The sequence below is a fragment of the Cyprinus carpio genome, chromosome B6, assembly GCF_018340385.1.
Source record: "Cyprinus carpio isolate SPL01 chromosome B6, ASM1834038v1, whole genome shotgun sequence".
NCBI lineage: Eukaryota > Metazoa > Chordata > Actinopteri > Cypriniformes > Cyprinidae > Cyprinus > Cyprinus carpio.
The window spans coordinates 5,529,666-5,543,178 of record NC_056602.1 but is presented as its reverse complement, the minus strand read 5'-3'; the positions used below and the strand labels follow the sequence as shown (position 1 = coordinate 5,543,178).

At 40.7% G+C, this 13,513-nt stretch overlaps 1 protein-coding gene across 1 annotated transcript; it reads left to right on the top strand.

Annotated features, from left to right (window-relative positions):
* The first annotated feature begins 163 nt into the window (after positions 1 to 163).
* Positions 164 to 9,509, top strand: LOC109091671 (centrosomal protein of 170 kDa-like). The gene is made up of 14 exons (XM_042725403.1): positions 164 to 271; positions 1,923 to 2,078; positions 2,555 to 2,644; positions 2,742 to 2,820; positions 3,033 to 3,091; positions 3,730 to 3,883; positions 3,967 to 4,104; positions 4,371 to 4,844; positions 5,956 to 6,341; positions 6,481 to 6,609; positions 6,796 to 6,931; positions 7,010 to 8,383; positions 8,485 to 8,719; positions 9,162 to 9,509. The coding sequence occupies exons 2-14, from the start codon at positions 1,974 to 1,976 to the stop codon at positions 9,379 to 9,381; spliced, it is 3,579 nt and encodes a 1,192-aa protein (XP_042581337.1). The 5' UTR covers positions 164 to 271; positions 1,923 to 1,973; the 3' UTR covers positions 9,382 to 9,509.
* Positions 9,510 to 13,513: the final 4,004 nt, after the last annotated feature.

Below are 13,513 nucleotides of genomic sequence, written 5' to 3'. Positions count from 1 at the left end.
GAAATAATAATAATAAAAAAGTCTATAATTCTGCATTCATTTCTTATGTCTCAATACTGATAAACGCATACACACAAGTGAGCGCAACCATTAAAATCTTCCATGCTGACCACAAGGAGCGCTTGTCATCTTGTTCTTTCTTGACACCGCAGCGCCACCGTGCGTCAAACCGGGCAGCTGCACCTCAGACTGGGATGGGCAGAGCAGCGCTGCTCCGCGCACAAGAGCAGACGGATGTCATTTATGGAATAAATACATTGGGATTTATTAGGTAAGTGATGCACCGTGTTTTATACACTAACCACAATTTTAATGAACATATACGGTTTTAATTTTAAGAGCAAATATTTTGCATGATGGAATTTAGTAATTGGCTGTCATAAGCTCTAGAGGCGACCGATTCGGCCTATTACGGACTGGAAGTCTCTAAAGGCGTCTGATGCGTGATGAAAACAGCAGCACGCTTATTTAAAAACATTTAGGCCTATACATGCTTCGATATATATAAGCTATGGGCTACTTCTCTTCACGAGCATTATAGTGTAAATAAAAGCGCAGCGTTATGAGAAGTGTAGGCTCTATTAAAATATGCGCTAGGTGTATTGAGTGACTGTCTCTTAGAATAAACATCAGATCTGTCATTACCGGTGCAGAACAAGGCCAGTGCTTGAAGGCGGAGGCGGAGACTCGCACGCAAATGATGCGCTGCTTTTTTTGAGGACGATGATGATGCACATATGCACATATAAGGTGATTCGTTATCAAACCACGCTAAATTTCCATAAAAGAAAAGCAGGCGTACGAAACTTTTTATATTTATTTCTTTATATGTATATTTATTTATGCATTCTAGAAATTATAAATTTTTCGCATTACAGAAATGAGAATGGAAGTTACAGCAACGGGAAGATTTATAATTGGTCTTTTTTTTCTCTCTCTCTGATGCATCATATTCTTGACATGCTCCCTTATTTGTCTCTTGTGGATTGCTACAGTCATATTGGGTCATATCACATTTCACTATGCAGTGTCCCGGTCATGCAGCCTGCAGGATTGGTGACTCCCTTTCAAAACATGATTTTGGAATTTAAATTGAACTGGCCTCATCCAACAGGAAGTTGAATTAGAATTCTGTGGCAAAGCAGGCTAAAATCAACTGCAATTTCATCACAAGTTCCATTCCCAATATTGTCAAGCAAACATTCATCATGGTAGCCTAGTCAGATGGTATTTAATACTACCAGGTACCAAAAAACAATTGTAATTCCATTTTCATTTTTGTTTGCTGTTGGTGATTAATACCAAAATATTTAGATATGTCATTACCTTTAAAAGGCTACAGAGTCGTTCACAAGCCACAAAGATCTTGACTTCATCACGAGCAAAGAGGTGATTGCTGAAATAGGCCTATTGTTTGGGGAAATGATTCTCGGGGTGGTTTTGTTACTAAGCACTTTGTTATTGGCATAGGTTTAGGTTAGCACCACAATAATTTTAGATTCTCTTCGTTCCCCTTCACTGGTTGAAAAGGCACATTTATAATTGTTCAAAATATTGAAAGCCTTAAAGAAGAGAGAGCTACATTGTTTAAGTTGTTAGAGGAGTCAGCTGCTTGTCTGGTGCTGGGCGATAAATTATCCAATTTTTTCAGGAATGGAGGAATTCATTTCCACAGGGTGTATTTAGCCTCACGGACTACTCTTTAAATAAAACAAACTTATTAAAAGCGTTGCTCATGCTAAGCTGTATGGCTCCATTATTGTCTTATACGTAGTTAAGACTAGGCTCATGTGTTGATGGTGTTGGCATTGTACAGTAGATACTTTATTTCCTCTATATTCACCTAACGCAAGTTGGGTTGAGCTTGTCTAATTCATTTACTGGTCAATGTTGGCAACGGTTATTCTATTACCTCTCAACAGAATGACCTAAAGAGAGATCAGGACGAAAAGAGGAGACCTGGTTAAGTCAAGATGAGTTTGACATCCTGGTTCTTGGTGAGTGGTGGGGGAACAAGGCACCGCCTTCCCCGGGAAATGATCTTTGTGGGACGGGATGACTGTGAGCTTATGCTACAGGTAACTTGATCACTGTAACTCATACACAAGCAGGAGAATCATTGTTCCTTCAATGTTAGAGACAGTTCTCCCTGGATCCATAACTGTACATACTGTTTATGGCACTTTCCACAAACAGGGTACACTTTGGTGTCACCCACATCTTTTGTTTTCTGAAGCTTTTATCTAACATATCACATTATCTAACATAACATTAACATACCATGAAAAGTAGGCAAACCAATCGAATGTTTTCATGCACTCTAAATCAATCTTGTTACCAAAACATTTTTTCTTTAATTTATGAGAAAACTGATGCCAAACAAGTTAAGCGATCACTTATTTTGTACTGTTTGTGTAAAGTGCCATGCAGAAATTTGCTCAGAATTCCAACATAATTTCCTCCAGCCCACCTTCACCTAGAACCAGCATCCACTAATCTGTTCTACAGCGTTTTATTTATTCCAATAATGTGTTATCTTTTCTTTAAATTCCAGTCTCGTAGTGTAGACAAGCAGCACGCTGTCATCAATTATGAAGTAGCTACGGATGAACATAAAGTTAAAGACCTGGGTAGCTTGAATGGGGTGAGAAATGTGTCCATTCATAATAGATATTAATTTTGTCTTTGCTGGTATGATGAAAACCATATAGTGAAAGCTGACCTCCTTTTCTCTTCTGTAGACATTTGTTAATGATGTACGTATACAGGAACAGCAGTATATTACTTTGAACATGGGTGACAAGCTACGGTTTGGCTATGATATCCTTTCATGTGCAAAATAAATCAGATTTTGATTGTTTGGTTTGATTTGTTACACTTTAGTTGGTTTATACAACCACAATATAACATATTGGCTATGCAAAGACAAAAGTATGTAGTGTACTATGTAATAATGATTGGACCAATTCTATTGATGCATTTGCATTTCTATATACTGTATATATTTTTTTTTTCTCCTTAACCCATCTTACATACCAACCTATTCAACGTTATGCGTGGAGAGTTACATGTTCCAGAGGAAGCACTGAAGGTAATAAAAATGCAGCAATACAGAAGCATTCAAAAATTTTGGGTTTAAGTTTAAGAAATTAATAACTTTATTCTGCAAGGATGCATTAAACTAATCCAAAGTGACATTATGACATAATATTCAAAATATTTTTATTTTAAATAAATGTTGTTTTTGTATGTGGGCAGTTGGGGGAGTTTTATTAATCAAAAAATCATCATCATCATCCAAAAAAAAGAAACAATTTATCACAGTTTCCATAAAAATATTAACCAGCACAACTATTTTCAGCATTGATATGTTTCTTGAGCATTAAATCAGCATTTTAGAATGATTTCTGAAGGATCATGTGACACTGAAGACTGGAGCAATAATGCTGAGATTTATCTTTGCCATCAAAAGAATAAATCACATTTTAAAACATATTAAAATGCAAAATAGTTATTTTAAACTGTAATAATATTTCACAATATTAATGTTTTTACTGTATATAATCAAATCAATGCAGCCTTGGTGAGCATATAAAATTTAATTCCAAAATATTTTACCGACTTAAGAGTTGATATAATCTCTGTCAATATGCGATTAATATGAGGCAGGCCTATGGGACAGTATCTAATATTCTATATGGACTTTCTGACTTTCACCATCATGGACAGCACGAAAAGTTCACCAGTCAGCTTCAGCTAACCAAGAAGCCTTCGCCATCAGGAGAAACCACTAAAAGGCCAGAGGTCAAAGGGGCAGAGGCAGGAAAAGATGCTGAGGCTAGACCTCCAGAACCACCACCAAAACCAGAAGAGAAAGTGTCAGGTGAGTAGAAGATGGGTTGTATGGGAGTTTACAAATAGTTACACGTAGCTTACCAAACTCAAAGTATCTCAAATTTTCAACAGGAGACATAGCAGTGCTCCACAGAGGAACCCCTCTTTATGGACAGCCTTCTTGGTGGGGTGACGGGGACGCAGATGATGAAAATTCTGGGAAGCACGATGCAAAGGCCTCTGAGGAAAAACAAGCTAGTTGTGAAGCAGGTAAGATACACTCTCAAAAAAGGGACAAAAGCTGTCACTGGGGTGGTACCCTTTCAAAAGCTACTAATATGTAGTATTAAGATAATAATATGTGCACTTGAGGTACTAATATGCACCTTTTAGGGATACATATGGCACAAAGGTGCATCTTTTGAAAAGGTACTGGCCCAGTGACAGCAGTTGTATCTTTTTTCTGAGAGTGTACATTGTTGTCAAGTTCATTTGGTCAGATTTCATGAATTTAATTTTACTATGCATTCATGCAGGCCTTAAGGACACTGCAACAAATCCTCAGGTAGGGCCAGGATCTACAACGCAGAATTTAGGGACCCAGGAACCAAGCTACTTTGAGATCCCCTGTAAGGAGACTCCTCCAGTAGGGGGAGACACAGGCGAAAGCCTCCCTACTAGTATAGAGGCACATGCCTCAGCTTCCACAATCCCTGCATCGGAGGGCGGAGCACATGGACATGCCTCCTTCACTATAGAGTTTGACATGGTGTCTTCAGGGAAAGGCAAAGAGCGAAATTCAAAGGGATCTCAAGATCATCGACAGCGGCCGAAAAGGGGGGCAGGGGAGGAGCTGAGTGCCTTGCAGGCTGCCATGGTGGCAGCGGAGGTAAAGGTGGCAGACTGGCTGGCACAGAATGAACTGCCATTAGCTTGCTCTGAATCTGTTGCTGAGGATGATGGAGACAGCGTGAAGAGTGATGTGCCAGTTCAGCTGAAAAGTCTTAGAGGTAAGGTGAAGTAGTGATGAGTTATTGTTGTCTGTTCGCATGATGCTGTGTATAAGGGTCAGAAATGAATAAGAAAAAAGTGTCTAAATGTTTTAAAACACGTATTTCAAGAAAATAAAATATGATGAATTATAAATATAATACGTAACATAATGTATAATACATAATACCAATTTAATACATAAATATCATTACCTTGTCTGATGAGTTGCACCACATGACAGTTTACGACTGAAAATAACTTTGCATTGTCATTAAAAAAAGTCAAATTATCTGATACACTGTAAAAAAAGATTGATTTTAATAGTTAAAGACTGTAAAAATGCTACAGTAAAAAAACTGTTAATTGGTTAACAGTAAGTTTCCATAGTGAATAACTATAACAACAAATAAAATAATACAAAAAAAAAACACCAAAAAAACTAAATTTTATAAGAAAAAAAAAATAACAAGTCATTGTATAATTTACAGTTAAAAACCATAAATTGACATTCACACAATTTCCTGCATGACACTCTATATTTGATGTTTTTCCGTCGAAATAACTGTTTCCTTCTTATCAGCGGTGTACATTAGGGTTTTGTCTTACATCTAATGTTGTTAAATGCATGTTTATTGGATTATTTCAGTATCACGTGTGTTACCATGATGGTGTTTAGTATTTGTGTGAATGACACTGTGCACCTTCTATATATAAATATTTCCCTTCTGAGATTGTAAAAGAGTTGTCATGTGACTTTTTCATCATTGCCATCTTTTGGTGGTTGTCAGTGAAGTATAATGGTACAAAACAGGTTTTAGTTCTTCAGTACGTTGGTATATTAACATTATATCAGTAAATGAAATACTGTTTTTTTTAAGATAAGTCTGATTTTTACAGTAAAGTTCTGGCAACCACAGGTGCCTCAATTTTATTGTAAATGTCATTGATTTATTGTAATAAAGAATTGCATTTTGGTGTATTTTTGATTAAATTAATAGATGCTGACAAAAAATGAGTGGAATATCTTTGACCTATGAATGACGAAATGCCATTGGCTGCAGTCACAAGCGATTGGTCACATGCATTCAACCATCATTTGTTTAATCTATGTTTCTCCCTCTTTTTCAGGCAGTAAACATGAGGATGGCACACAGAGTGACTCAGAGAATGCACTGGGAGAGCAGCTCAGTAGCCGGAGGGCGTTCCTGCAGGAGCTTTACCGAGGAAGGCAGGGCGTGCAGAGGACAGAAGGGCCTTTCTGTGGGAGGGAAGATCTCTTCCAGCATAAACCATCATCTGAAGCTAAAAAGATGGCACCAGTAGGGGGTGAAGTTGGCAAAAGAGCTCACCGTTCTTCACCACAGAAAGACAACATGCCCAGAGAGCAAAGCACTGGGTCTCAAGAGACTCCAAATAGGGGACATATAGATGACCAAAGTGATAGAGGGACCTACACCATTGAGCTGGAAAATGGCAATGCTGAGGAGGAAGAGGCCAGGCGTATGATTGATAAGGTAGACCTGCAGAAGCTTAGAAAGTATGTTTATTTTATGCTTTAAGATGTCAAAAGTAATAGACTTGGAATCCTTTGTGGAAATAGCAGTCAGTCAGTTGATGATATGCAATAATGAGGCTGTGTGCTATTTTCTTTAGGTTTTTGGGGTGGAGGATAACCAAGCCCTGACAAAACTTCGTTTTCCAAAACACCAGAGAGATATAGGAACCATCTGTCCAAGATCTGGGGCAATGGATACCAGACAAGTTGGTTATGTCGGTGCAGAGGTATATCAGTAATAATTGGCATACGTTTCTGAAGACATTATAAAATCCTCTGTAAAGACCATCGATATCAGTTTCAAAAGACACTATGTGGTCTTCTTGGAACAACAAATATTTCCAAGGTGTCTCAATCATTTGTTTCTCAGATTTAAAAAAAAAACTAAATTTACCGTCCATTCTTATTTTAAGGTGCTACCAGATGACTTGGTTGTAGTAGACGGTCCAAGGTGGGTCTCACAGTGGACTAGTTTAGCTGCAAGTCATATACGGACTGATCCTGAGGGATCCGGGGCTGAACCCACCATGCTTTCCTCAGATGAAAAAGGTTCAAAGGCTGTCAAACATCTTAAACACTTTGGTTTTCTATTACAGTTAGATTTTGACAGTTTTTTTTTTTTAACAGCTGATATCAGTGCATCTGAACTTAAAAGAAGGACCCTCCCGCAGCTTCCCTCTGAAGATTCTGCTATGGATCCACTGGCTCCTGAGGGCACACAGAGCCAATCCAGGCAGAAAGTCCCTTCGTCAGAGAAACAGGATCTAGAACTTCAGGAGAAAGTAGATCAGCTCAATAGAATTTCTAAAACTAGACAAAGAGTTTCAGGAATGACCTCAGCTAGCACAGACGTAGATCGGTCCAAAGTGAACAAGCCAACTCCGCCCAGAATCCAGAGTAAAGTCAGTCAACAAGGAGCTCAAGCTAGACAGGTTGAGAAGAAACAAGATGATGAGAGACGAAAGAAAGTAGATGAGGACCGAGAGAAGACAGGCAAGCCGCTACTGAGACAAGAGAGCTTTACAGTGGAGCGGCCGAGTGCAAATGTCCCCCTAGAACTCATACCTTGCATTGATGGGCCCAATGCCTCAAACCAGCCCAGGGAAATGGGAGTCATCAATGAGGGCATTGATGCTGCCACCATGCTAAAAGACTCAGAGGCTGTGGCTGCTTTTCTGGAAACCACTTTATCAGACCTTGCAGATCCACCGAGCTACTCCCTGGAGGGGTCTGTATCACCTGAATCTGACATTGATACGACAAGCACGGTCAGCCAAGCCGGAGGAGAAAGAGGGCGTAAGACAACCCAAAGGAAAAGATCAGCTGGAGGTCCAGGCCGTGAAACAACTAATAAAAACACCAGCGCCTCAGAAAGAAAAGGCAAAGCTCAACCCTCTAGTTCCAGGGCTTGGACGTCTCTCGACCTGACAGACGATGACTTGAGCTCTTCTCTAACCCATGACGCTTCAGTGAAACGACCTCAGGGTCGGGGTCAAAATACCAGCTCTAAGGCAGAGCCAACAAGTGGAAAAACCAGAGGAGCAAAGACGACTGTAGCTCCTGCACCCACCAGCTCTAAACCAACCACCCTTCCACGACCCAGACCCACACGGGCATCCCTTCTCCGCCGTGCACGAATGGGCGAAGCTTCTGACACTGACAATGCCGATGTCGATCACATGTCTGTTGCTTCAGAGGCCTCTACCGCCAGTTCTGCATCGAGGCCTTCGGCTGGGCGCAGGACACTCTCTCGAATTGAAGCACTTGCCCAGCCACGGAGGCCACGAGTGGGCTCTCCTTCAGCTCGGAGTGACTCAGAAGCTACATCAGGCAAGATCAGGGGCTTTGTCCCACGCCCTGCCCCGGAAAGCACACTGCGGCTTGGCCTCCGCTCTATAGCGGCCTCTTCCTCTGTTGCAGTCCCCAGAGCAAGAGCTAACAGCGTTTCCAAACTGCCAGATAAGTGTCCTGGTACTCCATACGTTCAAAGTACACCTGCAGGTCAGTTTTTTATTTTTTTGGTAAAAATGTACTAGAAAGGATAATTTGCTGAAAAATGCTTCAATTAAACAATCTTGTTCTGTTATATGTCCTCCTTATAGCTGGTGGAAGGTGGCGCCGGGTACCTATCGAATACGCTTCTACCTCAGAGGATGAATATGGAGCCAACCGTCACCCCACTCAACCCCGTCCAATGGCTACACGGGTGACACAGCTAGGGGGCTCAGCCCCTGCAACACCCAGCCCTGGAGGCATCTCCATGTTACGACACCAGTCTAGCAGAGAACAGGATGATTACATGAGAGATTGGACCGCGCACAGTGAGGAGATCGCCAGGTAATGACTAACAGCAAGTGCTGGGCAGGCTACTCAAAAATATAGCTAAAATGTGATTTGTTCAATTGCCTTATTATTAAAAAAACATGCCCAACAGAGGTGTAAAATTATAGTATTGCAGTTTGTTGTGCATGTTTGTCTATTGAGGTGATATAGTTATAATTCAAACTCAAACTAATAGCTTGTATCAGATCTGTAGCCTTGTGGGTAGCGATCTGACATATGGTGCATCCGCACTGCAGGTCCTCTCCTGATCCTGTTCTGCTCTCTCCTCTCCAACTACCACTTATAGCTTCTTCATCTTTGATGCTAATGCCTTAAAAGTCTTATCAACTATCTTTGTATTACAAGCACAATCTACTTTTACTCATAATACAAAGAACTGATATACTAAATTATTGATTTAGATCATTAATCTTCGGTTTTCTTTTGATTGTTACAGAATCAGTCAAGACCTGGCTAAAGATCTGGCCATGTTAGCGCGTGAGATCCATGATGTTGCCGGAGAGATTGACTCTGTTAGTCCTTCCTCTGCTCCCGCAGCTTCAGTGAGAATACAACAACATCATTACCAGAGCCTTTTATATATTTATGTGGACGATTTATTTTTATATATTTATATGGACGATTATTTATGTCAATACATATCGATAAGGCTGTGAAGGACTTTGGTTTTGCATACTGTGCATTGTTCACAGAATTAATTCAATAGTTAATTAAATGTGTGCTGGCATGTTGATGGTTTAAGAGATCATGATTCAGTGCTATTAATTTTAGAATATAGGATGATAGGACAATAATGCATGCAATCAGTGATGTAAGCAAAGGGGCAAAGAGCGAATTCAAAGGAAATCTAAAAGATCACGCACGGGGCCCAAAAAGGGGGGCAGGGAACTGATGCCCTTGCAGGCTCCATGGTGCAGCGGGGTAAAGGTGGCAGCCCTGGCTGGCACAGAATGAACTGCCATTACTTGCTCTAATCGGTTGCTGAGAGAAAGACAGCGTGAAAGTGTTTGCCGGTTAAAGCAAAAAGTAGAGGTTTAAAGGGGAATAAGGTGATTTTTATTTTTGTCTATTCGCATGAGGCTGTGTATAAGGGTCAGAAAAGAATAAAAAAAAGTTCTAAAAGTTTTAAAAAACTATTTCAAGAAAAAAAATATGATTTATAAATTAAACTAACCTATTTAATTTAAAATAACCAATTAAATACATAAATACATTAACCTTTCTGATAGTTTTCACCACATAACGGGTTTTTCCGCCCGAAAAAAACTTTGCATTTTCATTAAAAAAATCAAATTATCTGATACCTGTAAAAAAAGGGTTGATTTTTAAAAGTAAAGACGTAAAAATCTCCTTTAAAAAAAAAATTTTAAATTTGGTTTTAAAAAAGTTTCCATAGTGAAACTGTAATTTCTTTAAAAATATTTTACAGAAAATTTCCGTTTAAGGGTTAAAATTTTTTTAGAAGGAAAAATAAAAGTCCTTGTAATTTTCAGTTAAAAACCATAAATTTCATTTACACAAATTTTCCGGGATGAAAACATTTGAAAGTTTTTCCGTCGAAAAACTTTTCCCCTTCTTAGCCCCGGGTACTTTTGGGGTTTTTTCTTTCATCTAAAGTTGTTAAAAAGCTGTTTATTGGATTTTTTTTCATAACCGGGGTTCCATGATGGGGTTTAGTTTTTGTGTAAGAAAACCTGTTTTCCCCTCTATATTTTTTTTATTTCCCTTCTGAATTTGGAAAGAGGTTTTTCATGTTACTTTTTCATCATTGCCATTTTTGGGGTGGGGTTTTTATGAAGGGTTTTGGTACAAAACAGGTTTTTTGTTTTGTCAGGTACCCTTGGGAAAAATTTTAAAATTATTTCGTAAATTAAAAAACTTTTATTTTTTAAATAATCGGGGGTTTTTACATAATTTCTGGGGCCCAAACCCCAGGGGCCCTTTAATTTTTTTTTCAAATTTTGGCAAAAATTTATTTTTTTGTAATAAAAAATTGGGATTTTGGGGGATTTTTATTAAATTAAAAGACCCACAAAAAAAAGTGGAAAAATCTTTTACCTATGAATGCGAAAAAAGGCCCTTTTTGGCCGCAGTTCCCAAGCGGGGTCACATGCTTCAAACCCTCATTGTTTAACTATTTTCTCCCTCTTTTTTCCCCGGCAGTAAACAGAGGAGGCACAAAAGAGTGAACCAATAAGGGACTGGGGGGAACATTTAGTAACCGGGGGCGTTCCCGCCGGGCTTTACCGAGGAAAGGGAGGGGTTTCAGAGGACAGAAAGGGGGTTTTTTGGGGAGGGAAATCCTTCCGCATAAACCCCCCCCTCTGAAGCTAAAAAAATCACCCGTAGGGGTTTAAGTTTTGGGAAAAAGCTCCCACCTTTTTTCACCACAAAAAAGCCCCCATCCCAAAAAAGCCGGGTCTCAAAGACCCAAAAAGGGACATAAATTTCCAAGTGATAGAGGGACTCACCCCTTGAGCTGGAAAAAGGCAATGCTGAGAGGGGAAAACCAGGCCCTAAGATTGATAAGGTGACCGCCCGAAGCTTAAAATAGTTTATTTTATGCTTTAAGATGTAAAAAAATAGACTTGGGAACCTTTGTTTGGGAAAAGCAGTCAGGGGGGGGGGTTGATGATATGCCATAATGGCTGGTGGGGCTTTTTCTTTTTGGTTTTTTTTGGGGGGAGGGAAACCAACCCTACAAAAATTCCCTTTTTTCCAAAAACACCAGAGAGATAAGGAACCACTGTCCAAAATTTTGGGGGAAAGGATACAACAATTTTTTTTTATGTCGGGGCAGAGGTATACCCTTAAAATTTGGGATACGTTTCCCCGAAGACATTATAAAAACCTCTGTAAACCCTCGTTTTCATTTCAAAAGACACTATTTGGGCTTCTTTGGGAAAACAAAATTTTTCCCGGGGTCTCAAACTTTGTTTTTCCGATTTAAAAAAAAACTAAATTTTTCCCTCCCTTCTTAATTTTTAAGGGGCTACCAAATGACTTGTTTGAGGGAGCCCGGGCCAAGGTTGGGGCTCACAGTGGGCTAGTTTTTTGCAAGGCATATACGGACTGACCTGGGGGGATCCGGGGTGACCCACCAAACTTTTTTCCCAGATAAAAAGGTTTTAAAGGCTGTCAAAAATCTTAAAAACCCTTTTGGTTTTTTATTACAGTTAGATTTTGACAGTTTTTTTTTTTTAACACTGATATCTTTCATCTGAACTTTTAAAAAGGCCCCCCCCGCAGCTTTCCCTCTTAAGATTCTGCTTACCCCCTGGGTCCTGACAAACCGAGCCTCCCCCCGGCAGAAAAATCCCTTCGTCAGAAAACCGGGCAGAACTTCGGAGAAAGTATAAGCTAATAGAATTTTTCTAAAAATAACCAAAAAGTTTAGGAAGACCTCAGCCGCACAGACTAATCGGTCCAAAAATGAACAAGGGCCAAATCCCCCCCCAGAAACCAAGTAAAGTCAGTCAACCCGGAGCTCAAGCTAGAAAAGGGTTTAGAAAAACAAGATTTAGAGACAAAGAAAATTTTAAGAGGCCCGAGAGAAAACAGGAAGGGCCCCTCCCGAACAAGAGACTTTACGTGGGGGGCCGATTTTCAAATGTCCCCCCCCAAATCATACCTTGGCATGATGGGGCCCCAAACCTCAAACCCCCCCAGGAAATGGGGTCATCAAGGGGCATTGAGGTGCCACCATGCTAAAAACTCAGAGGCTGTGGCGCTTTTCCGGAAAACCCTTTTTCAACCTTTCCGATCCCCCGAGCCCACTCCCGGAGGGGGCCCTTTTTTTCCCGAATCTGACATTGATACGACAAGGGAAACGGTCCCCCCCCAAACCGGGGAGAAAAGGGGGGTAAGACCCCCCAAAGGAAAAAATCACTGGAGGTCCAGGCCGTTTAAACAAAAATAAAAAACCACACCCCGAAAAAAGGGAAAGCTCAACCCTCTAATTCCAGGCTTGGACTCCTCGACCCCGGGCAGAACGATGACTTTTAGCTCTTCTCTAAACCCCCTGACGCTTCAGGAAACGACCTCAGGGTCGGGTTAAAATACCCGGGTCTAAGGGAGGCCAAAAAGTGGAAAAAACCGAGAGCAAAACACCCGGGGGAAAATCCTGCACCCACCAGCCTAAACCAACCACCCTTTTCCCCACCCAACCCCACGGGCATTTCCCCCCCGCCGGCCGAATGGGCGAAGCTTCTACACGACTTGGCCCCTTTCCCCTCAATGTCTGTTGCTTAGAGGCCTCTTACCCCCGGGCCCGTTTTTGGGATCGAGGCCTTCGGGTGGGGGCAGGACCTCTCTCAATTGGCACCTTTTCCCACCCCGGAGGGCCCCAGTGGGCCTCCTTCACTCCCATGACTCCAAAACTAACATGGGAAGATAAGGGGGGTTTTTCCCCCCCCCCCCCGGAAAGCAAAACTGCGGGTTGGCCCCCCCGCTCTAAGCGGGGCCTTTTTCCCCCTGTTTTCAGTCCCCCAAACAAGACTAACAGCGTTTTCCAAAATGCCAGATAATTTCCTGGTACCCCCAACCCCTTTAAAATACCCTGCGGGCATTTTTTTTTTTTTTTTTTGGGGGAAAAATGTACTAGAAAGGAAATTTTTTGAAAAATGCTTTCCAAAAATTAAAAAATCTTGTTCTTTTATTGGGCCTCCATAGTGGGGGAAGTGGCGCCGGGGACCCCATCAAAACCTTTTTTAACTTTGTAAATTTAATCGTAAAACATTCCTCTGCACACCTTTCATTATAATGTTACTGCTTACCTGTAGTTCTTCT

Coding starts and splice junctions, on each gene's coding strand:
- LOC109091671 (XM_042725403.1), top strand. CDS start 1,974: ATGAGTTTGACATCCTGGTTCTTGGTGAGTGGTGGGGGAACAAGGCAC. Junction 6,342..6,480: donor CCAGGCGTATGATTGATAAG/GTAGACCTGCAG, acceptor TATTTTCTTTAG/GTTTTTGGGGTGGAGGATAA. Junction 6,610..6,795: donor TTGGTTATGTCGGTGCAGAG/GTATATCAGTAA, acceptor TCTTATTTTAAG/GTGCTACCAGATGACTTGGT.